Below are 25,223 nucleotides of genomic sequence, written 5' to 3'. Positions count from 1 at the left end.
ACTTGTCTTCTCAGCGTAGGCCGGTCCTGGGCTCTATGTACCTCCTTCTGATGGCTACCCGAGGTAGTCTTGCAAGGTTGACTGGCTTTCGATACTTACGTACAAGTAATATTTTTGTCCCAAGGAGCAGAAACTCTACTTCTACATAGGACCAGGCTTGTTCTTCTTACAAAGCTTTTAAGATGCTGCAGGCAAACCGTAATAGGAATGATAAGTCTCTTATTTATGTACATGTACCTGGATGCGGGCACGGTGGGTGACATTATTCTCCGGACAGGATATTTGGTCAGACCGCGCAGTAGGCGGCCGTTATACAGAATATTTATAGGGACCGAACTTGCTCTTTCTACTCCTACACTTTCAAATATAGACTACGACTTCTAATAGTCGGTATATATACTCTCTAAGTATAGAAGAGTACTATACTAGAATATTAGATCATAATACCTATTCCTTGTTCTATAATCGTGGAAAGAATTCTACTTCCTAGGTAAATTTGGCGTGTCATATTTTGACTGCCCGGAGAATAATGTCGGGGGGGTGCTGGTACCTGAGAAGCTTACCTAAGGTACCTAGGTACCTACTGCTGTTACTACTAGTAGTACACTGCAGTAGCTTGAAGCACGTGACCAATGCCAAGCCATACTTCACCTGAAATCGCCTTTACTCAACTTTGTACAGATCAGAGGGTGGGTTGTCAACTCGTTCACTTCTCGTTTGTTCCTACATCTCATATTCCATCAATTGCAAACTGCCCTTCTCACGCGTCACCTCCCGTGCTGTCTCTGGACTCGCATCATTCAACGTGATCCCAGCCGCGCGGTCCAACACGACGATCACGAACAACAAGACCTGCCTTCCCTAAAGTTATGATCGCTTCCCATGAGCTTCGGTAACCCCTCCTCCTTCGCGCAGTGGCATTCCTCAATTGCTTCGTCTTCGGATAAACAGCCTCAGCCCAAACCGCCGAAACCAGCTCAGTCACCTTGGGGACAGAATCCATCCGCCTTCAGTAGCAGGCGTGGACTCACCCCCCTTGCGACCTCAAACCTGACCTCGAATTCAACTGCAGGGACGCGCAGAGAACACACGCTCAGTGAATCCGAACCTTACACATCATCAGCCTCTCCATCCTCGATCAACTTCCCTCCTCTTCTTGCCAGTTCTCAACCTCGCTTTGGATCGCGGCGAGGGACACCACCCAGCTCCTCACATTCGAATTCGCCCATCACCACGCTTCAAGCTGGCGCCCCTCAACCGCAAGCCTATCAACCTCGTTCTGTCACATCCCCCAGATCAAGGGCAATCACACCGTCCCAAGCATCAGCCACAGGTGCTGCTGGCACATCATCGCAAGCGGGCCCTGGGGCCGGAGGTGGAGGAGTCTTCAGTAGGAGTGGTGCATATTCACCTTCTTTGACAAGTCCCGGAGTCGGCTCACCCACAAGCCTCAACTTTGAGCGCCCTCCTAGTATTTCCTCCCACCTCGGTGCTTCTGCGACTGCTCCCTCCTCACTCTCCAAGATCTCCGCGACTCAGATCCTCCTCTTGCTTGATACAATCAGTGAAAGAGAGGGACAGGCAAAGTGGAACAGTAAGGCTGAGAAGATTAGAAGACTCCTTGACTCGAACGGCATGGAGGTCTTTGCACAATTTTTCCGGCGTACTGTCATCCTAAACGCCGCCGCCATCTTCACTGGTGCCAAGGACTTGGACCAGGGGAGCTACAAGCTTCTGCGGCAAGAGTTGGAAAAAGTACTTTGGGATCCAGAACAAGCTTACAAGATTGCAGAGGCGGTAGACACATCGAAGGAGGATTTGTTTCGAGATTTTGACTTGGTCACTTTCTTGCAGCACTTTTTCGCCGACGGTCTGCCTCAAGTCATCTTAGCTATCGCGTTCACCAAGTGTTCGCGCAGTGATCTGAGAACCAAGGCGGAGGATTTTCTGACGCGCTTTGGCCAGGACTCTCTTCGTACGCTGGCAGACAGCCGTGGGAATGCTCAGGCATATTGTCCTGAGAATATCTGCGCGGTCATTGAATACTATGCCTTGGCTGCCGGGACCCGGTCGCAACAGCAAAAGATCGACCTGTGGACGGCGTTGTCTACTCGCTATGCTGGTTTGAAACCTGAACAGCTCTCAGCTCCCGTTACGTCCTCCCAACTCTTACGCATCACGAGTGAAGCCCGCGAGCTAGCACGTGGGCTGCAACGGCATGGGCCCAAGTCGACGATCTCCAAGCAGGCTGCCCACGACTTCCTGAGTTCGTTCAATCCGACGACCATTACCGAAGCCGAGGTCGCGAATGCCTTGCTGTTCCTTGTATTCTCTTACAATCGACAGCATGACGTGAGCAATTTTGTTGCTGCTCTTCAGACCACACAGCTAGATTGGAACTCAATCATCCAAGGTTTCGACATTGCAGACCTAAGATTACGAAGAGACCTGTTTCCAGGACTGTTCAATGCGCTCCTCCAAGTCGCCTCGGAGCGTCCGCAATTTGACATCCAGAAACTCTGGGGAGGACGCTGGCAGAACCCAGACACTCAGATCTCGTTTCTTGGCGGATTCCTCGCTGCTTCGCCCAAGGACATTCAACCATCCAAGATACCGGGCTTCCGGCAGAGCTTATCACTCGACGATGTGCCGAATCCGCCAGCTGACATCAGAAGACAGCTCGAGGCCGAACTTGAGGGCCCGTATGCGTCCGCGGATGCTTGCCAGGCCATCTTTGACGTCGTGCTAGGACCAAACGCAACACCCGACGGCGAAGATCGGCTCGACATTCTGAACGATGTTTACCAGAGCCATGCCGCTGTTTTCCTGTTATTCCTCTCCCGCATTGGCGCGAAACCATGGGTTCCAGATCAAGAAAAATTCATTGCCGAGTGTTTTGGCTTGTTTTTGGAGAAACAGCGGCCAGAATCCCATACCGTCCTAGAGACCATTGCGGCGCAAAATCCCCAGTTTCTCTTTGACCTCTGTCACCTGGTCTTCCAGCTCGACCCACGGCAGACAGAAGTGGTGTATGAGCGCGCCGAAGAGTTCGGCTGGACCGAAGACTTCCTCAAGCACTGGTCGAACCCTTTGGCCCTTGACCTTGCCTGTATCCGGCATAAGGTTCAACCAGGCTTCGACTTGGACAGATATATCTCCGAGGCTGGTGACGGGCAGTCCAACTTGGGCATGATTCTTTGCAAATACCTGCGCATAAAAGCAGACGACGAGTTCCGTGTCCAGCGTGGCGAAACTACTCCACAGTCCATACCCCTCAGTCTACGGACTGTGCATACTCTGCTCGAGAAACTCGAGGATCATCTAGACAATCGCGAGCTTGTGGAGGCTGCGCAGACGACTTGTTTGCAAACTTATCCGCGATTGATGAACTACGGCGCTGGGTTTGACGATATCCTGGAGAAGAGCAGTGAAGAAAAGGGCAACAAACTTCCCGAGGCAATCGACAAGCAAATGTCAGAATTGTTTGGTCGCATGTATCGCTCCGAACTGTCAATTCGCGACATGATAAACGAAATGCGCCGATTCAAGACCTCCAGAGATCCGGATCAACAAGATCTTTTCTGCTGCATCGTCCACGGCCTCTTTGACGAGTACGTATGCTACAACGAGTATCCAGAAGATGCCCTGGAGAAGACAGCCCTCCTCTTCGGCAGCATCATCAAGTACAAACTGTTGCCCTCGATCCCCCGGGATTTCGGCCTCGCCCTGATACTCCGAGCCGTTCGTGAACACGAGCCAGATAGCCTGATGCACCGCTTCGGCGTCGAGGCCCTGCTTCAGATTAGCGATCAACTAGCGGAGTGGCCAGGACTCTGCAGCCTTTTGTTGCAAGAACCCTCTCTTCAACATCCGGAAATTTTGCAACGTGCAGAAGAAGGCCTCCGTGCTCAGCAAGCCGCCGGCAACGGTCTTGGTACAAACGGAATTCGAAACGCTTTGATAGCAAATGGAGAAGAAAACGCGAAGACAGATGTAGGCCGCGGATTCCGAGCCTTACATGCCGACCCGCCTCCTCCCGGTGCTCGCTTCAGAGATCCAGATCAGAAGGTGCAAGAGAAGATTCTTTTCGTCATCAACAACCTCTCGAAGGATAACATGGCCAGCAAGCTAGCCGATCTGAAGGAGTCTTTCTCCCCGGAGCACTATCAGTGGTTCGCTTCATATCTGGTGGAGCAGCGTGCCCGACTTGAGCCAAACAATCAGGAGATGTACTACCAGTTCGCCAACATGCTCAATGACAATCTCCTCATGTCCGAGATCACACGGGAGACGTACGTTAGCATTGTCAAGCTGATGAGTTCAGAGTCGACCATCAACTCTGCCACAGAAAGAGGTCATCTCAAGAACCTTGGTGGCTGGCTTGGGTCCCTCACCCTGGCGCAAGACAAGCCCATCAAACACAGAAACATCTACTTTGTCGACCTGCTTGTGGAAGGCTACGAAACCCAGAGACTGATACTCGTCATCCCCTTTACCTGCAAAGTCCTCGCCCAAGGTGCCAATTCTATGGTGTTTAGACCTCCCAATCCTTGGCTGATGGAGATCATTCATGTCTTGGTCGAGTTGTACCACTTTGCCGAGCTCAAGCTTAATCTGAAATTCGAAATCGAGGTTCTCTGCAAGGATCTCAAGCTTGATTTCAAGAAGCTTGAACCTGCAACAATCATCCGGGACCGACCTCAGACGGACGATGAACTCACGAACGTGTCAGCACTACCAGATGGCCTGGAGAATTTCGATGATCTGTCTCTGAATGGTGCAATGAGTCGAGGTGCTCGTGAGCGTCTTACTGCCCCGGAGATCATGGCAGCGCTACCGAATCTTGAGGATGTGCTCAAGTACCCCCCAGCGTCCGGCTCCCCAGCAGATCAAGCAATGGTGAAGAACATCATTTACCGCGCTTTTGACCAAGCCATCCAGGAAATCATAGCCCCTGTCGTGGAACGATCGATCACAATTGCTTCAATATCGACCAAAGAGCTGGTGGCGAAAGATTATGCTCTTGAGCCCGACCCGGAGAAGTATCGGACCGCGGCGGTACAGATGGTCAAGTCTTTGGCAGGCAGCCTTGCCCTTGTGACATGCAAAGAGCCACTTCGACTGAGCATTTCCAACTACATTCGCCGGCCGGTGCAAGATGACCTGCCAGAACATCTACTACCAGAAGGCGCCATCTTGATGTGCGTCAATGACAACTTGGACATTGCGTGCTCTTTCATTGAACAGGCCGCCGAACAGCATGCCATTCCAGAGATTGAACGGGCCATTGAGGCCGAACTCGAAGAACGTCGACGTTTCAGTGCCGAAGGAGGACACAGAGAGTTCATTCCAACAGGTATTAATCGTTGGTCTGCATGGATTCCAGAACCGTACAAGCAGACTGTTGGTGGCTTGAATGATGCACAACGAGCAGTCTACGAGGAATTCGACCGTCGTGTTCATGGAATGAACTCAAATCATGTTCCCAACGTCGCAATTGATCCCTCTGGACGCCAGCTACCGGACATTCTACAAGAGCCACTTACGATGCCGAACCTCTCCACCCCTGCGGAACAGCCCTCACTTCCACATCAGAGTCCACTGATCCAGCAGGAAAATCGGATGCTGACGGCGATGCAGCAACCCAGGGTCAATGGGTTTGCGGAGACTCTCCCACCCCATGAACGGATCTCTATCCTTATCGAGGATATCCAGAAAGCGGCGCGGGCATCCCAGGCCATGCGTCTCAAAGACCTGGAGAAGAACAGCTCTATCTTTCAGGATTTCAGGCAGATCCTCATTGTCCTCACGTCCTCCACACGTCCTGCGGCCGACCTCTTGGCCAGGCAGATCGCCGAGAAGATTTGCAGCATATTTGTGACAAAGCCTCCCCAAGGGTCTCTTGAAGCAGAAGTTTTGGCGTTTTTACTCTCAAAACTCTGCCAATTGTCCGAGCTAATCATCCGGGACGTTTTGAGGTGGATGAGTGCAAACGAGGATTTGTTGCTGGGCAGTTCCAACGTGGTGGTGGCGCTGGTCACGGTCGGTCTGATGGAGTTTGCCAGAGTGGACATTGCCATCGCTTCTATGCTGATGACCAGGAACGCACACGGACTCCAGGTACTTGCAGACATACTGGATCAGACCCTTTTCACCGACGAGCCAACAGCTCTGCGGGCTGATTTTGCCAATAGTCTGATTGCCATGTCTGCGTGGCTGAAGGAAGAGCCGGACCTTGCCCTGGCCTCGGAACTCAGTCAAAAGTTGAGCGCCCATGGCATTCCTCAGCTCGTCAGTGTTGAGGTCACCGACAAGGCCAAGGCGAAACAGGAACAAATGCGATACCTCTTTGACGAATGGGTGTGCACTTTCGAGAACATCAGCGTCAACGAAAGCACTTGTGCCGCCTTCATCAGAGCACTGCATAAGGACCAGACCATCAACGGCACCGAAGATCTAACCGAGTTCTTGAGGCTGTGCGTGGATGCATGCATTGAGTGCTATGACCGGGAGGCGCAGAGTGTTCGCGGCAGTGTCGATGTTGCCTTCTCTCACGCAGATGCTCTTGCTCGCCTGCTTATCATGCTGGTCAAATATCAAGGGGAAACCAATGGCGCAGTCCAACCAAGCAAAGCACCCTACTTGGAGACTATCCTGACAATCCTCGTTCTCATCTTGAATCACCACCAGAACATGCGCGGCGTGGGGTTCCATCAGAGACTCTTCAGCCGGCTTTTCGCCAATATGCTCTATGAGTATTCGGCCGCCCGGCTTGGTGACACTGCTGATCACACGGATCTGATGCTTGCATTCGCCAAATGCTTCAAGACGCTGCAGCCGTCATGGTTCCCTAGCTTCACCTATGGGTGGTACAGTCTCATTGTGCATCGTGTGTTCGTCTCCGGCATGCTGAGACCAAACAATCACCCAGGTTGGGACGCCTACCGAGAGCTCGTCGGCCTGATGCTCCTCTACATTTCAGAACTGTCCAACGCACCCGGTCTTGATTTGTTGAACCTTGACTTGTACAAGGGCACACTGAGAAACGTCCTGGTCTTGCTTCACGATTATCCCGAGTTTCTTTGCGAGAACCATTCGTATTTCTGTTCACGGATCTCCTACCGAATCCCTCAGCTCAGAAATTTGATCTTGACGGCCAAACCATCGGCGTATCACGATCTCCCCGACCCTATGACACCTGGGCTTAAGATCGAACGCTTGGATGAGATGAAGAGACACCCAACTTTGGCGCATGATTTTGATGGCCCGCTTCAAAGCGAACAGTTGAGAGACACCATTGTCGAAGTTCTCCAGAAGACAACCGAAGTCGAGGTTGCCTTGCAACAAATTGGGGCGGTTTTGCAAGACGAACTTCTTGTAGCCTCCACCCTTGCTCCAAACAAGAGCGTCGAAGTTATCAACGCTCTGGTGCCATTTGTTGGCCAGGAAGCACTCAACTCTTCCCCCGGCCGGTTCGAGTCCAGTTCCATGCCGGTGGTCTTCCTGCACAAGCTTGCCAGCACTTTGTCATTTGAGAACCGGTACAAGCTCTTTAACGCCATCGCGGACCAGATACGATATCCGAACTCACACACGGACTTCTTCTGTAAACTTATGCTTCATTTGTGGGGTTCGGGAGGCATCGATGAGCAGCAGCGGGAATTTCGGGAACAGATCTCTCGAATTGTGTATGAACGGCTCGCGGTTGCTCGTCCCCACGTCTGGGGCATGACGATCCTTTTCCTGGAATTGCAGCAGAATGCAGCGTACGGATTCTGGGATACGGTCGCGCCCGACTCGAACGTACAGCAACGTCTCCAACAGGCCATGAGGACGTCTCATTGAGCGAAGCTCGGCGGAGTTACAGCAGGTCCCTTGTGGATCGGGAAGCGCAGACTTCCGTGTCACCGAAGCCTTCTTCGAAACCAGTTCATGGGTTCAACATGTTATACCGTCTGGTTCAGCAAGATGAAGATGGGAGCTGGTGGTTCCCATCCTTGCATTGGGTTGAAATATCTCTTTCTTGTACACATGTTTCTCCCGGTCTGATGTTGGGTGCGCGTCGATGGCATCGTCACCTTCGCTGCCTGTGCAGATGGGAGAGCGACGACTACGTGGCTGGTGTGGAATGACATGGAAGGTTCAAACTCACGGCCTTTATATGGGAGCAGGGTGGATGATACGGACATGGACATATTCAATGCATGAGGGACGATTGGAGTTTTGACGGATGACAGCGCGGCTTGCGAAAGAAAAAGTGAAGATTATTTTTAATGCTGGACCTGGTTAGATGGCCATCTCTATGTGCAAAGGGGGCAGAAGCAGGGGTGGCCGGGGTGGATGGAGCACTGGCAGGGCTGGCGAGAATGCTGCCCTCCCTGGTTCTCCATGTAGCCGGGCCAAACGTTTTGTGTATCATAGACCACTTCTGAATCAAAACAGAGTCATGCCTCTTTGTGTTTCTACCTCCAGATCTGCCTCACCAGTTTGACCTGATATTCAACCACGCTGGAAAGAAGGTTCCCGCTCTTTACCCGTATGTATGGATGCAGGTACTATGAAGTGCGCGAATGAGAAATGTCAAGAGAGTGACTTCAAGTACATCAGACACAGTGACCAAATGACAGACTCTGTCGTACAGCAACGATGAAAGAGGTGATACCGCTGGAAGACTCGAGTTCAGGAGAGGAGAGAAGCGTGACACCAGAGTTGTAGGTGGTACCAGCGTAGCAGAATATCAAGTTTTGGTAGGCAAGTCGCACAACAAGCAAGCTGAAAACTAATTTGCTTCGATGATAGCACTGAGGTGTCGATTTGTTGATTCAGCCCAATTTCCTAGCGATGCATGGATCGAAGGACTTTGCAGGGATACAGGGAGGGAAGGAGAATCACTGTCACGACAACTGTGGCTAGTGATGATGTCGGGGTCCGTAGTACTAGTAAGATACCCATTGCAGGTGGCTCAGCCACATGCTGGGTTTACTCTGTAGGACTCTTGTAGGTACTTTGGCAATCGCTCCCTCCAGACCCACGCGCCTGCTGTCCGCGCGCCACCACTTTTAAATGACAAGAAGAGTGACATCACTTGGCCTCATTGTTATTGGCTTCACTGCCTCCCTGTCGCGGAAAGTGATATCACCAGCACCGTCTTTCAGCTGAACTGTGGCACTTCCCACGGCCCTTGGTCCCATCTCCCACCTACCACGTCGTCCGTCTGCGGCTCCATTCCAAATGCCAATGCGAGATCCCGCTGCGCATCACTGCGACGTCTATCGACATACCCCAGTACATGCCTCCTCCTGGTCCAACCAGTCGCAATAGCAACACTGCATTTGTGGGCTCAAAGTTCAAGTTTGAAGGCAGGTCTGGCCTCGCTTGCCAACTTTCGTCATACCCACAGCCATCGCGGTGACACACCAACTTCACCCTCCCTGCGACCTATATGTCCAGGGCGAGACGAACGGGAAAAGCCTCTTATTCACAACATTCCGCTTGACCTCTTCAGTTATCACCCAGGATCAAATTTCCTCGCTTACCACCTTTCTCTCTCATTGGCGTCTCCCCTCCTCATCTACTCAGTACCACGTCCCCGAGGACTACATACTCACTTTCTGGTCTCTCCCTGCCAGGGACTGGAGTCGAAAATGGAGCCAACTCTCACGCACGTCTTGTACCCTCGACAGGTCAGTATCAGTCAAGATTCCGCTCAGTGTATCATCTAACATCGAAACCAGTCCCAGGGCAGTAATCGCAACAGCGGCTCCAACTCCCTTTCCGGCATAATTTCAACCCTTGTTCCTACCTTCGTTATCGCGGTCATCGCATTCACGGTCTTTCTCTTCGTCCGCACCCGTTATTCGCGAGTATACCGACCCAGGACCGATGAGAGACTCGTGGATGAGGATGCACGAACTCCACGCACAGACACCGGCTTCTTTGGTCTTCTGAGAAACTATTCAACTCTCCCTGACTCTCACGTCCTCCGCCACAACTCACTAGATGGCTATCTCTGGCTGCGTTTCTTCAAGCTCCTCATCTTCATCAGCTTTGTCGGTTGTTGCATCACATGGCCCGTCCTCTTCCCAGTCAATGCCACGGGCGGTGGTGGTCAAAAACAACTCGATCTGCTCAGCATGAGTAATGTCAATGATCCAAACCGATATTACGCGCACGCGTTGGTGGCCTGCGTTTACCTGGGCTTTGTATTTCTGCTTGTGGCCCGGGAGAGACTCAATTTCATTGGTCTGCGACGGGCGTATTTCCTCTCCGCGGCGCATGCTCAGCGTCTCTCGTCCCGGACGATTTTGCTCATGGGCTTGCCCCACGAGTACATGGCCGAAGGTGCCCTGCGTGAACTCCTCGGTTCCAGTGTGCGGAAGATCTGGATGGCGACCGACTGTAAGACGTTGGAGAAGGATGTCAAGAACCGTCGTAAAGCTGCATTGAAGCTGGAAAATGCCGAGATGAAGGTCATCAAAGATGCCAATGCCCGTCGGTTGAAGGCCACGAAGAACAAGTCCACCGAATCGACAGCCGCTGAGGAGGACCCTCTACAGTGGCTTGACACCAAAAAGCGACCCTCCCATAGATTGAAGCCACAGATCTGGAAGAAAGTTGACACCATCAACTGGTCGCGTGGGACACTCACCGAACTCAATCGATTTGTCCAGCAACAGCAGAACGAGCACCTGGATCTGAAGCACACCAAACTACCTGCAGCGTTCATCGAGTTCTCGACTCAGTCGGCTGCTCATCATGCTTTCCAGTCGGTGGCTCTGGAGTCCAAGACCAAGTTCGCCCCGCGCTACATCGGGGTGCAACCCGAAGAAGTCGTTTGGAAGAACTTGAGTGTCAGCTACACTTCACGCAAATCCAAGCTTTTCCTGGCAACAGTGGTCATCTGGTTGATGATTCTGTTCTGGACCATACCTGTCGCATTCGTTGGAGCTCTGTCGAACATCAACTATCTGACCAACAAAGTCTCCTTCCTGAGTTTTATCAATGATGTGCCGAAAGTGATTCTGGGAGTCATCACCGGTCTTCTGCCGGTCGTGCTGCTGGCGGTTCTGATGGCCCTTGTCCCGATCTTCTGTGGCTTCCTGGCCAAACTTGCGGGCGAGCCGACTCTATCGGCTGTCGAGCTCAAAACACAGTCGTGGTATTTCGCCTTCCAAGTGGTTCAAGTGTTTCTGGTGACCACTTTCACTTCAGGTCAGTGCACCAATATGTATCAATACAAAACATTACCAGCTAACAAGATATAGGCGCGGCGGCTGTTGCCTCTCAGATTGTCCAGAATCCCAGCTCGGCTCCCACCTTGCTCGCAACCAACCTGCCAAAGGCGTCTAACTTCTATATCAGTTACTTTATCCTGTTTGGTCTCATGCAGGCTGCTCTTCAGCTGCTCAACATTGTACCGTTGCTGATGTACACCATGTTGGGCAAAATCCTGGATAAGACTCCTCGCAAGAAGTACAATCGGTACATCAACATCGCGGGATTGGGTTGGGGGTCATCCTACCCAAAGTTCACACTTCTGGGAGTTATTGCCCTGACATATTCCTGCATCTCGCCTCTGATCCTTGGATTCGCCACGATCGGGTTTTGCCTCCTCTACCTGATGTTCAGGTACAACTTTCTCTTTGTCCTCGGCAACAAGACCGACATGAAAGGCGAGGCTTATGCCAAGGCACTGAAGCACCTGTTGACCGGTGTGTATCTGGGTGCATTGTGCCTCGTCGGTCTCTTTGCGATTGGCTGCAGCAAGAGCGCTAGCAGTGCAGGGCCTTTGGCCATCATGATAGTATTCGTGGTTGCGATGATTGTGGCACAGATTCTGTTTGATCGCGCGCTGGCACCCATGGAGCAGCATCTGCCGGTAGAGTTGCTGTCCGGCAACAAGTACAGTACCACGGTGAAGGATCAGACACTTGACGAGCACGAGTTGAAGCAGGAGCACCTTGAAGCAGGCATGTCAATTCGTGGAGATTCTGTGCCCGACGGTAACAAATCCGAGACCGATGCGCCCGCACCACCGAAGAAGGCACCGTTCAACCTTTTGAGTCGCCGCATCGAACCTTTGGCTCATAGGTATTACGAATCCAACAAGGCGATCGTGCCGCAGTCCGAATCCGATGCTTTGATCCCCGCATACACATCCGAGGAGTACGAACAGGCCTATCTCCATCCTGCCATCACCGACTTATCGCCGGTCATTTGGCTCGCGAAAGACAAGTGCGGCGTCAGCACACTCATGGTGCACGAAAACAAAGAGGCTGGGATCCAGAGCACCGATGATCAGGCCGAACTTGACGACAAAAACAAGCTTGTCTGGCACGAAGATCGACTGAGGGAGGCGCCTCTATGGGAGAGACCTGTGAGGTATTAAGGGAAGGTGTCGATCTTGGGTGGTCTTTCAAAATGATACCCGAATTGGGCTGTAGGAGTTTCATTTTTCTTTCTGCACCTTCTTCTATGGTGTGAAACCCGTGTATGATTTAATGATAATTCGATTGTATCCGAACGAGATCACGGGAGATCATGGCGTAGTTGTAACAATTGGTTTCACAGGGTTTGTTGGCCATCTGACGTCATAACCAGGTAGCGGCGAGCACTATGTTTATGTCCTTTAGAAGTCCAGACTCATCCTTGCGTGGTTGGGCTGAAAACCGTGCCTTTCAAATCGATCTTGAAGCTCTAGAGTCCTGTCTCTGTGCGAATATCTTGTACAAGAGTATGGGACATGACTGAGATGCAGTATAAAATGAAGCGCTGTTGCTGTTGAGCAACACTTGTTCGACACCAGCGCAGGCCAGATGATTTCCAGGATGGCTGCTGAGTTCGCCGACCCTGACGACGAGCAGTATGACTCTCTCTTGCAGCGTGCACTGGTAAGGGCATCAAACCCCATTACTTGTCTATGACTGACCTCTTCTAGACTTTGCTTCTCGCGCCTGTCCGTATCCTGACCTCCCGCACCGCTGTCAAAGCCTATCTCAGTACCTTTCTTTTCCTGACCGCGTCAACCATCCTTATCACTGTGTCCTCGACCGCATACGGACTATTTTACTACAAGTACATCCCTCAGATCAATCTTGAGCGGGAGCTCTACTTACAATATATCGATGGCGCGTACCCTTATGCGATCACGGCCTTGGACACTTCGGCGTTGGTATCGCAGCAAGCATATGATGTGGAATTGATCGTGAACATGCCCAGAACACCAGTCAACCTTGAGGCCGGGAATTTCATGCTGGACTTGTCACTGCTTGGTCCTGGCGTCAATGCAAAGAACCTCCCAAACAGTGTGACATCCTGGTTGACCAACATCACCTCAGACAATGTCCGATACCATTCTCGCCGCCCCGCCATTCTCCCATATTCCTCGCCCATACTATCAATAAGTCACACATTTTTGCACTTGCCGTGGCATCTATTGAACCTACGGGATCTGGATGCCTCGCACTTGGTCGTGCCCATGTTTGAAAAGCTCTCTTTTCCCCGAGGAACACGTCATATTCCAACGCATGCGAGACTGGAACTTCAATCTACCACCGTCCTGCAGGTGTACGATGTCAAACTGGCTTTCCGGGCCAAATTCCAGGGTTTGCGGTATTTGATTTACAACTACCGTATCACTGCTTTCATGATTTTTACTGCCGCATTCTACACAGTCAGTGTTGCCACTATGGCACTTGCCTGGGCAGCCATCTCGACATTGATATCACCCGGCGAGAAGCAGAGCCAAAAAATGCAGAACCTCAAACAACAAGGGCAGATCAAAGCAGAGCCGGAATCTGCTTCGGCTGCCACAGTCAAGATGGAAGATGACGCCGAGTCTTCGACACACGGGTTGTCGTTATCCAATCTCTCTGATACCGCTACACACTTTCCAACACTAAAAGGACAACCAGGACTGAGCTTTTCCAGCCGCAACCCGCTACCGGAGTCTGGAGTAGGTACTGGCGAAGATGATAGCTTGGCACAAGTGATTGGCCCTGGAGAGGCAGCCGATGATGAAGATGAGATTGCGGAGGCGGAGGAGATTCGCGGTAGACCATTTGAAGGAGACTCTGGCATCGGTACAAGCATGGAGAGTGAACACGCCTCCTCGGCACTTTTCAGGAGACGAAGTTCAAGAGGCGGCACCTACAAACGAGTCTAAGGCTTGGATGGTCATAGACCACGATCCATGTTCAATATTACCTTACCGGACAATATTTTCACTATCGTACATGGTCTCTACTACTTTCTCAGAAGTTGAGAGTGGACTAGATGAACTGTAGAGTTGCCTGAACTGACGTACATGTTGCGGCCAGCTCCACGGTCAATGGACAGAGTGATAGATTTGGCAATCTGGAATCAATGTCCTCGAACTCTGATTTATATTAGACAGCCGCCAATGGAGATATGGTCATATAGCACACGGACACAACAAATGCGAAATGGGAACGTTCAGCGCCTGACCCCTATCGCAGACTGATACTTGTATGAAAAGTGTCTCAACAAGCGTCTTCAAGGCTGGTTCTTCTATTCTTGTCTGATTTAGTCTAAACCAAGAATATGAAACTGTAAACTATAACAACAAGGAATGAACTTCCAGCTCAATCTCATTCTCACAGCTTGCAAAGATCTCCATTGGTGTTTTAAACTACGTCTTGGGATTTGTGTCACCATGGACTGTCGCATATGTAAAACCATATCATCTGAGCGGCAGAAAAGACGCAGTGCTCGGCACGTAGTCTTAAACTTTGCCCCATCTCAATTCGGGCAGCTTCAGGGCAAGGCTACTCATAACCACACTGACACTGCTAGCAGCCATTGCCAGACTTGCCCAGACGGGACTAAGTCTCCAACCTCCATGCTCGTCCGTGGCGCCAATCGGAAAGAAAACCCCCGCAGCCACCGGCACGAGGCAGAGATTGTAGACAGCGGCCCATGCAAAATTGAGTTTCACTCGTAGAAAAACTCGATGGGCGAGCCGGACCAGTGAGAGGATTGTTGTCAAGTCCGAGTTGAGTAAAATAAAGGAAGCAGTCGTTACCGCGACGTCGGAGCCGGAAGAAAGGGCGATCGAAACGTCCGCAGCTGAAAGCGCAGGAGTGTCGTTCGTGCCATCGCCCACAAATGCAATCACACGGCGCCCATTGCTGAGTTTTCCAGTCTTGTTGAACACTCCGCCTTGCAACTCTTGGATGTAGGCAGCTTTGTCCTGTGGCAGTACTCCAGCACGAACGTTACTGACAGGGATGCCGAGTTGAGCCGCAATAGCGAGAGCGGTGGTTTGATTGTCTCCCGTACACATGTGGACATCAAGCTTTGCATGTCGCAGCGAGTCCAGAACACTAGGAGCCTCAGCGCGAATAGGATCGGCGATTGCAAAGAGCGCCAGCGGATGAAATGGAACGTTCAGCTCGGCGGCTTTCTCTGCATCTTGCGGCAGCGTCCTGATGGCAAAGATAGCTGTGGAGTGGCCCAATGACTGGTGTTTTCGTAAAACAGGAGTGAGAAAGAAATCATCGGTCATCACAATGTTGGCCTCTTTCTCACTCTTCAACATAGACGCGTCGCTCGTCGACTCTGAAGTTCCCCGACGGCTTGTTGGCATGAGAAACTTCTCATTACCCAGCACAGCCTGGAACCGTCTGGTCGTCGAGTTGTTTTTCAAGTTGAAAGTGGCCATCATACCTTGTCCTGGTATTTCTTTGACTTCAATTGGTTCAACTGGCACAGTGGCTGATTTCCCAAGACAGTACTCTGCGATGGCCTTGGCTATTGGATGTGTGCTCGACTCCTCCATGAGGCGAGAGACTGCCAGAATGGCCTGCTCATCGACCATGTCTTCTCCACCTGTCGGGTCGCGATGGAGCAATTCAAATTCGGTGACTCGCATCTGACCTTCGGTCAATGTGCCGGTCTTGTCAAACACAATGGCGTCGAGTCTTGATGCTTCCTGGAACGCTTCACCACCCCCTTGGACCAGAATTCCGTGTTTGGCAGCAAGTCCTCCCCCAACAAAAAGCGCCGTTGGAGCAGCAAGGCCTACACCACACGGACAAGCGACGACAAAGACAGCAACAGCAAACTCGACTGACCAGAATGGCCATCCTCCTTGGGACACATCAAGCCATCCTTTTGGAAGCCGGCCTGATTCTCCGAGGCCTAACCAGACCACCCAGGTGATGATCGCGAGTAATGTGATCACGGGGACAAAGTAGCCTGTTATGATATCGGCGACGCGTTCGACTGGGGCTCTCTTCGCTTGACCTTCGCGTACAACGTTGACAATCTGGTCCAACATAGATGTGCCACCGACCTCAGTGACCTTGACCCGGACGGGATCGGACACATTCACAGACCCCGTATAGACCTCATCACCTTGGCTCTTTCTCACCGGTTTTGACTCGCCGGTGAGTGAGCTCTCGTCAAAGAGAAATGTACCTCGTTGGTCGATGACACCATCTGTGGGTGGCGACGTCCCGTGTGGTATCTGAACAATGTCGCCCACTTCCAGCTGATCCACTGGGATGCGTCGGATACTGGGTTGTGGGATATTTCCAGAGGAGTCTTGTGAGCGAGTGTCCTCGAGGAGCAGAGCGTCCGAAGGCCGTAAGTTGCTCAACATCGCAACAGCATCGCCCGTTTTGGCCTTGCTGTATGCTTCCAAAAAGCGTCCGATAAGGATGAAAAAAGTAAGGAACGTAACGGTGTCAAAGTAAGTGTCGGATGACCTATCATGATCCATGGACGTCCGCTTCGTGGTGGCATCCATGATCAGGACTGCCAGAGATGAGAAGTATGCTACTGACGCACCCGTGCTGATGAGCAGGTTCATGCTGCCAAAACGATAGAAGCGCCGAAGAATGGGAACTTTGCTCCGTGGCCTCCACATGGATTTGATCTCTTTCAGAGCCCGGACATGAAACAGATCGGTGCCATAGAACATGACCGGCGTAGTCAGAAAGAATAGCGCCCATTCCATTCGCATCGCATTTCCGGCAAGGATAGGCTCCTCGAACCACTGCCTCGTGGAATTCGATTTAGGAACAAGGCTCATGTAGACGACGCCGATGATGAAGGTTGGCATGGCGACAATGGCAGTGAACAGAAGTCGGTAGAGGATATGCTTCTGTTCCTTGTGCTGCAGCCTCCGGGACCGTTCTTCTAACGTCGGCGGATGATAAACACTTGCGTGGAAAGCTTCATGGGCAGCATTGATAGCGGAGATGAAGCTTCGCACTGTGACATCGGGAGGCGCAGGTCGATATGCGATGGTTACGATGGGGTTCTGGAGTGTGGGCAGCTGAGTGATGGTGTATGCCTGGTGACCGTCTGCCTTTGCGGCAGGGAGTGCATTCTGCAGCGCGGACCTGATATTCTCTGGACAATGCTCACAGTACATCCCGTCGATTTTGATTTGCACCACTCTTTCATTTCCTCCCGGAGTTGGTGACGACGAGGACCCCTCGACTTTGACAACAGCGCAGTCGTACCCCAAGTCGTCCACCTTTTCCAGTAGCGCATCGAGGTTATGTTCATCCTCAAAATACACAACACCGCGGTTTCCGACAAGATCAATATCTGCCGAGCGCACAAACAGCAATTCTTCTAGTCCCCGAGTGATTGTCCCGACGCAGCTCCCACAAGTCATGCCCCCAATACTCAGAAGGATCTTGTATTCTTTGGCGGATTTGGTTGAAGAATCCTTTCGGGACAAGTTCGTGACATCCTCAAGCGTGGCCTCATAGCCTAGGTCGTCGATAGTCTCAACTATTTTGTCGCAAGTCTCTTTGGGCGCATTGTAAACCACTCGCGCAGCGTTGCTCATGAGGTTGACGTCAACTGATTCCACGAAATCAAGTTTACTTAGCTCGTTTGAAATCGTTCCGCTGCAAGAGGCACAGGTCATACCACCGACAGAAATTGTTGCAGCGTATTTGTTCACCTTCGCATCAGGAGCAGCACCGTCAAAGTTGAAGGCAGGCAGGTCATTCGCAAGAGCATCCTCTGATACGAGGGTGCTACTTTCGTTGGGCCTGCTGTGAGAGTCGCGATGCCGTCGAGAGCGTATGAGCGCTGCCCAAGACCTTCTCCGTGTACTTTGCCCTGCTCTTTTCTCTTGGCATGCCTTGCAATTTTCGATATGTTTGCGCTGAGCACGAATTTGGAACCATGTCGACCGTGATACAAAGGAGGCGGTATCGCTCGGTGACACGTCGTGGTCATAAACCTGGACGCCATTGGTGTCGATGGTGGTGACATGTTGGACTTCAAATGCTGCCTTCAACAGCTCCCTGACGATGAGCTCCCGGGCTTTGTCATGTTCATGCTTCACTCGGATGGTGTGGTCGATCAGTGAAACATGAACCGATTGGATCGAGGGTACTTCACGTAGGACATCCTGGGCATAGGATACACAGGACGGGCAATGGATATTCGATACTAAGAATGATGAGGTAAAGGCCATGGTTTTGTGTCTGATCGTAACGCGATTCTTCAAGGAGACCTGCCGACCGGATATAATAGTACGCAAATGGCTGATTTGTGTTCAAGGCCAGGAGGCAAGCGCTGTGCTATGAAGGGAAAATAAAAAGGAGCGGAGAGAACCTCAAGGAGAGGGAGTAACAGGTTCATTTTGTACGGACGTTTGAATACTTGCGCAGTTTGTGCGTAGAACAGATCTTCGCAACATGTAATCAACAGTAGCCATTTCGGCGGAGGACAGTAGAAACATAGTGTAGGGATGGTGATGATAAGACTTGACAGAGAGATGATGCGCGACTTGTGCGTAAAGTCGCAGATGAGTTGCGGACATTGGGCCGATTAGTAGTACTTCGAAGCAACGAAAGTGCAGGCGATGCACGTGACAACCTCCATCACGTGCTGGCGTCTCCTGCGCGCTTGAAGTTGAAGTTGTCAAGGTTCTTTTGGATCAGTATGTATCTGTAGTAAAGTGGTCTTCAGTCCCTCTGGATGTCCAGTCTTGGTAAATTCGGTGCAGCGTGACTATCAGCCACTACAGAGTACAAGACAGGGCGCGCGGATCTCTCTATGCACACCAAATTGGTGCTAACCATCCTTGTCGTCTGAATCCCACAGCGTGAGGCTTCTGCCCTGGTGTAGGTCGTTGAGCATCAGCGACCCATCTGCGCCCACCAAGCAGACTGAAGGTTCAAACCATCCACTGCAGCCCCCTCACATAGTAGGGCACTCGCCAGCAGTGTGCACTCCATATGGAGGCTGCTGATCCAAGCGGAGGCTCGAATCTATCTCATTCGGGGTCCGCCATTCCTATCGACGACCTTCGCCTCAACACCGGCAGTTTATCTGCCCCTCCCGCAGACACACATGGCACTTCTAATGAGAGCCAGCTTCCACTGTCTCGTGTGCAACTGAACCCCAACAACGGACCTCAAGCGGGTTCGTTCCATGACACTCTTCCTCACGGTCATACTTCACCTCAACCTATCGATGCCGACCTCCTGGATGCTACGCCGGAGTTATCCGATTCTACGCAAAATGCGCTCGCAATGTCCGATTCAAGCCATCAAGACTCGCACAACGATAGTGGTCCAGATTTCCAATCCTCCGGCGCGCCGTCGGGCGTGAGTCTTGTCCCACGCTCCACGATTACAATGCCTCATGAAAATGAAGACTCGACAATTACAGTTGCCAGCCAAGTCGATGTGCAAGCTAGTCCCAACCCCCCATCAGCACACTCCGTTACTCAGAGTGCAGCGTATGACCAGAAGAAGCAGTATGTCCTTCCCAACGGCTCTCTTGTTTCTGGGAAGGGTCTTGGCCGAGGCAGACCCGGTATCAAACGGGGACCTAGGTCTACGAAGCGTACGACTTCGGATGATGTCTCATCGCAGTCAGCCTTGGTGGGTGGGACGAGCACATCTTCCGAGGCTACGAAACCTCCGACCAAGAGGCGCAAGAGTGGCAATTTTGACAGCCCCCTGACCCATGCGCAGGCATCAACAACCGCTACGACACCGTCGCGAGTGTCATCGGAAGAATACAATCCCACTACTACACAAACCCGTTCGGGTCGACACACCCAGAGGCCGATCCCTCTCGCGAGCGAAATGGCCGCAAGTGCTAGCCCTTCGAGAAGGCCGACTCGCCCCGACACATCCACCTCCGCATCGCCCGCCACGGTCAAGGCTCACCCCAAGATCAAGCGTCGAGTTTATCGTGGGCGCGAGCAATTTGCTCTTTGCGAGCATTGTCAACGCGGGCACGGCCCACCCAGTAATGTGATCGTCTTCTGCGACGCATGCAACAAATGCTGGCATCAACGGTGTCATGATCCGAATATATCAAAACAAACTATCTCGGACACCAAGGCCGAATGGTTTTGCGCCACGTGCGACCGAATCTTGCATGGTGCAAAGAAGGGAAGGAAACTACCGGTGAAGACAAACGTCCAGACCTTGCCTCCTGCACCTATTACCACTCCACCTCTTTCGTACGACGGTCCGCGTGTGGGAGGCCGCTTGCTGGATCCTGCACAGAAATCGGCCTACCTTGGCACGCTTTCCAAGGATGACTTGGTTTCACTTCTCCTAGAAGCTTCCAATTTGGCCCCTGATCTACCCCTTTTCAAGCGACTTGTTCCAGCTTCTCAGTTGGAGGACTTCCCGCAAGCTCAATTCACGTCAACCTATGTCACACCGGTCTCCAAGCCTCCAGCATTTGCGGATAAGGACACACGGAATAACGTTGACGCAGTCGATGAAGGCTATGACGACAACTTCGACGATCACGCTGCCTTATACCCAAAACCTGGGAATGGAGTCCAGCTACCTCCGGATAGTGAAGACTTGCATATACTGCTCGAGGGCAAAGATAGCAAGACATTCAGCCATTGGGTCCGAGGTATGAAGGGAAAGGACTTTAGCGGAACAGGGAACATTATATCGTGAAGGCGAATAACATCCGATCGGCCTGCTCGAGCTGAACAATATTGTTCACTACGAGCGCATGAGATGAGAGGCATGAGCACCATACATAGTAAGCGAGTCTTTTATCCCATTCTACACAGATGTTCATCCTCAGTGGCCTTCAAAGTCGGAGTTCAAACACCCCTTTTGTTCGGCAAAGTTGCCTGTCCTTGAGCGTACACCAGCGACTCGGAGTCTGAGCAAGATCTGAATAAACAGTAGGTAGGTACCACATGCGATTTGCGATTCCTTCACCATTTGATATCTTCCATTGCCCCTGCAGCTCTGATCAGCCGGATAGAGTCTGAGGTACCTGTGCACTATCAATATTGTATCCAATCGTTGCCTCGTGTCCCTTGTTGCTCACTTGACTGGCCCAATAGAAAATATTGGGGTGAATCGGAGGACTATTCCAAGTCATCTTGACTATGTGCAAGCCTACAGCGGTGAGGTAGGTTTTTGCAGCGGTAATATCCTGGCTGGAGGATCTGGCAGACTGTGGTCAAAAGAAGGGGTGAGTTTGTTGTGAGACCTTTGCGTGCTAAGAACAATAATGGAACTCCTGCGCATCAGCTGGGTGCCATGACCTGGAAGCCTGACGCTGCACAGTGGCAAGTGCAGTCCAGACAAGTGAGAGTGAAGCCATCTGTGATGCAGTGACTGCAGTATCAAAACATGCTCTCGTCGCCAAGCGAGCTCTTCCAACACCCTGCGCTACCACCGCAGCGCACTTCAAGTGCGTTCAAGTTTTTTGTTTATCAGCCGCGATTCTTAACACGCAACTGCCTGCGCCTTGGGTTTCTCATCTCTCATCTATCATTTCCCATTTCCCATTTCTCGTTTCGTTCCCCTGCTTGACATATACAACAGTGCTTGCTTCATGAACTGCGAAGCAATGGCGTTGATACGAGCTCGTCGATCTCCTTCAGCAGAGGCTCTGGTTCCGCCAGCGCAGGCTCTGATTCCGAACACCCTTGATCGACGCCCCCGACCCTTACTGCCCTTCACCGATGATGGTCCTGGCACCTTGTGTTCTCATGGTCCGCGACATGACAACGACAAGATCGACTACAAAGAAATCGAAATCCTACCCACCGCTGACGAGATCCTCGCTGTCAGTCATCCTGTTTACATGCCAAAGAAAGACCTCTGTACGCCCAACTTCCTCCCACTAGGACCAGCGAGGCATCGGGATCTTCTGTTCAGGCAGCTACGATATGATAGTACTGAGAGCATACGGGACATCTGCTATTCTGCCGCTCAGGTTGCCTTTCTCGGAACGAAGAATGAGGGTGCGCACGATCAAGAGCAGATTCGCCATGAGACAGTCGCAGGAAACCAATATTTCCTCTATCACAATGTTCGAGTCGAGGAATTACTTGCGCATGAAACCAAGGGAATGCTCGTTCGTATCAGCTACGACTGTCCATCTTTCATGAGAGGTCGGAAAATGTATGGCTCTCAGCGGTTTCAAGAGGGCATGCTTGCGGCTCTGATTCAGCTTGATCACGCCACGAACGAGTTCTCTGTCTTCTTTTTCGAGGTCACTCTAGCTCAGACCACTTTCTCGATGGACAATTTCAAGGGAGCAGGCAGACGTGCAGCCGTCCAGTTGGCTTTCCTCCCTTGCAGCAAATACGACGACGTTCTACAGCTATGTCGCCATCCTTTGGGGCTTCGCCAGCACTGCGAGCTTTTCCTCGTTGAGTTCCCCAAAGTGCTCTTCGCTGGGATTTACACCTGTTTGAAACGCCTGCAAGAGATGGGAGATACGGATTTTGCTTTTCAGAAATACGTCGCTCCAGGAATGCCGATGGAGGAGGCGTTGCTTGCGAGGGAGCACAATCTTACTACTGGAAGTCCTTCGATGATCCGGTGTCCTCCGCCCACCTACGCAACCTCGCCTGCGTTCACATACAACATGAGCAAGCTTGTGCCCTCCACCAGCCAGATTGCGTCGTTGTCGCTTCAAGAACTTTCTGACGAGCTGATGCTCCATCGTCTCAAACAAGAAACCATGTTGGATGATGGCCAGGCAACGGCTCTGAGGGACTGCCTGATGCGAGAGTTCGCGCTCACTCAAGGACCGCCGGGCTGCGGGAAAACCTTTCTGGGCGTACAGTTGGCCAAAACTCTCCTCGAGTCGCGGCCAAACCTCAAACCACTATTACTAGTTTGCCTGACGAACCATGCACTCGACAGTTTTCTTGCCGATCTTCGTGATGCTGGCGTCAAAAACCTGCTCCGAATTGGGTCTGGTAGCAAACAGGAATGGACAACTACTATCAATATCCAGACCTCTAGACGGAAGGCCCGGTTGCCAAGGGAGGATTCGATGACCATGGCTACTTTCACAAAGAGGAAAAAGGAGACATTTGCGGCGATGGATGCCTTGTGCAAAGGTAAATCCTTCTCTTCTTGGTGATGATCTTATGGACTAACCTCTAGCAGCGCTCTCATCCCAGTACCACACTGGAGATGTATCGTGGCAATATGTCCAAGAAAACCTCTCCAATCATTATCCAGAGATATATGCCCAGCTTTCGACCAACGCATCATCTTCACATGCCAAAGCCTTCACCTTTGAATACTGGTCAGGAGGAGGAGATCTGGAAAACATACGAAACCTACACGTCGAGCTCGCTTCCAGGCTTGCAGAGAAGCCCGTCAACTATGACCAGTCTGCGTCCAATGAGATCCAGGACATTCTTCTGGATATCTCCTACTACGCCGAGTTACAAAGCTCTAAGGCTGGCGCTGGTAGCATCTGGAATATGAGCTTACAACGCCGCCAGCAGCTTCTTCAAACATGGGAAGCCGAAGTAAATCGAGAGGAGTTTGCCGTGAAGATGGCCGATCTGCATTTTGAGCTTCAGCAATGTTCTCAAGACAGCAAGGGAATCCATGACGCGCGAGATGTCAAGATCATGGCAGCGCACAACATCATCGGCATGACAACAACAGCGTGCGCTGCCCGGTGGGAGCTTCTCCGTTCTCTCGCAGTGGAAATCCTTATTTGCGAAGAGGCTGCTGAAGTCATGGAGGCTCACACTTTGTGTTCCTTGCTCCCAACTCTGCAACATGCAGTTTTTATTGGGGACCCGCAGCAACTACGACCTGAAGCGAACGAACAAAGACTCAGCATTGAGGACCATGTTGGAGCGGATTATCGCCTTGACGAGTCATTGCTTGAACGCCTGATGCTGCCCCGGGACCCCTCTGCCTCAGCCATTCCTACAAGCCACCTGAATATTCAGCGCCGCATGCATCCCGAAATCGCAAATCTTGCCCGTCTCACATACCCTTATCTCAAGGATCACATGTCAACTCACAATCGAGTCCCATCCTACGGTGTCGAGCACAGAATGTTTTGGTGGGACCACCGCATGCCTGAACTTGAATCCAACGAGTTGAAGTCACACATCAATGTCCACGAAGTAGAGATGGTGGCAGGTCTTGTCGAATACCTGTTGCGGGATGGTGCCTACTCCCAAGGCGAAATTGCGATCCTAACACCATATTCTGGCCAACTTGCAAAGCTACACGAGCGACTATCCATCACCTGCAACATCTGGCTCAGTGACAAGGATCGTGAAGTGTTACTAGCTGAAGAGTTGCTGGCACTTGGTGAAGAAGGGAGAACCACCAAGGATGAAGTTGCCGTCTCTGACATGCTCAGAGTTTCGACTGTCGACAATTTCCAGGGTGAAGAAGCGAAAATCATCATACTCAGTACGGTCCGCAGTGGAGGTCGTGCCGGTTTTCTGAAAACCGCCAACCGGGTCAATGTCGCTTGCAGTAGAGCACGAAATGGCTTTTACATAATCGGCAACTCCCAAACCCTATCCCAAGTTCCGATGTGGAGGCAAGTTATGTCAGCCTTTCATGGCAAGATAGGCGCATCTATCATCACCCGTTGTGATGCTCATCCTGAATATCGCCATGCTGTACAAGCGCCTGCAGACTTCAAGGACGTTACAGAGTGTCCAGCAATTTGTGGTCAAACACTTGACTGTGGCCACAAATGTGGAGAGAGATGTCATCCGCCGGCACTCCATTCGCGCCTGACTTGTCAACAGAAATGCAAAAAGACCTTCCCTTGTGGGCATGAGTGCCCCAAGTTGTGCTATCAAACATGTGGCAAATGCCAGCTATCAGTTGGTGACATTATTCTCGACTGTGGTCACCCAGGACAAGCCCTGTGTTCTGGTTCAACTTCTACATGCCGGATCGTCGTGTCGAGCATGACTTTGGACTGTGGTCATATTGTCAATT

The 25,223-nt window shown here is 51.7% G+C and overlaps 6 protein-coding genes across 6 annotated transcripts; 5 read left to right on the top strand and 1 right to left on the bottom strand.

Annotated features, from left to right (window-relative positions):
* Positions 1 to 882: 882 nt before the first annotated feature.
* On the top strand, positions 883 to 7,845 carry A1O1_04601 (uncharacterized protein; the record flags this gene model as incomplete). The annotated part of the gene is made up of 1 exon (XM_007725493.1): positions 883 to 7,845. The coding sequence occupies one exon, from the start codon at positions 883 to 885 to the stop codon at positions 7,843 to 7,845; it is 6,963 nt and encodes a 2,320-aa protein (XP_007723683.1).
* A 1,799-nt stretch (positions 7,846 to 9,644) lies between these two features.
* A1O1_04600 (uncharacterized protein) lies at positions 9,645 to 12,388 on the top strand (the record flags this gene model as incomplete). Its single annotated transcript, XM_007725492.1, has 3 exons — positions 9,645 to 9,683; positions 9,735 to 11,211; positions 11,265 to 12,388. 3 exons carry the CDS (start codon positions 9,645 to 9,647, stop codon positions 12,386 to 12,388), a joined length of 2,640 nt encoding a protein of 879 aa, XP_007723682.1.
* A 439-nt stretch (positions 12,389 to 12,827) lies between these two features.
* On the top strand, positions 12,828 to 14,164 carry A1O1_04599 (uncharacterized protein; the record flags this gene model as incomplete). The annotated part of the gene is made up of 2 exons (XM_007725491.1): positions 12,828 to 12,890; positions 12,938 to 14,164. 2 exons carry the CDS (start codon positions 12,828 to 12,830, stop codon positions 14,162 to 14,164), a joined length of 1,290 nt encoding a protein of 429 aa, XP_007723681.1.
* A 579-nt stretch (positions 14,165 to 14,743) lies between these two features.
* Positions 14,744 to 18,466, bottom strand: A1O1_04598 (uncharacterized protein; the record flags this gene model as incomplete). The annotated part of the gene is made up of 1 exon (XM_007725490.1): positions 14,744 to 18,466. The coding sequence occupies one exon, from the start codon at positions 18,464 to 18,466 to the stop codon at positions 14,744 to 14,746; it is 3,723 nt and encodes a 1,240-aa protein (XP_007723680.1).
* Positions 18,467 to 19,232: 766 nt separating this feature from the next.
* On the top strand, positions 19,233 to 20,930 carry A1O1_04597 (uncharacterized protein; the record flags this gene model as incomplete). The annotated part of the gene is made up of 1 exon (XM_007725489.1): positions 19,233 to 20,930. The coding sequence occupies one exon, from the start codon at positions 19,233 to 19,235 to the stop codon at positions 20,928 to 20,930; it is 1,698 nt and encodes a 565-aa protein (XP_007723679.1).
* Positions 20,931 to 21,843: 913 nt separating this feature from the next.
* On the top strand, positions 21,844 to 25,016 carry A1O1_04596 (uncharacterized protein; the record flags this gene model as incomplete). The annotated part of the gene is made up of 3 exons (XM_007725488.1): positions 21,844 to 23,350; positions 23,400 to 24,730; positions 24,846 to 25,016. 3 exons carry the CDS (start codon positions 21,844 to 21,846, stop codon positions 25,014 to 25,016), a joined length of 3,009 nt encoding a protein of 1,002 aa, XP_007723678.1.
* Positions 25,017 to 25,223: the final 207 nt, after the last annotated feature.

This window comes from Capronia coronata, assembly GCF_000585585.1.
Source record: "Capronia coronata CBS 617.96 chromosome Unknown acBCG-supercont1.4, whole genome shotgun sequence".
Taxonomy (NCBI): Eukaryota; Fungi; Ascomycota; class Eurotiomycetes; order Chaetothyriales; family Herpotrichiellaceae; genus Capronia; species Capronia coronata.
This window is presented reverse-complemented; position numbering and strand designations above follow the sequence as displayed.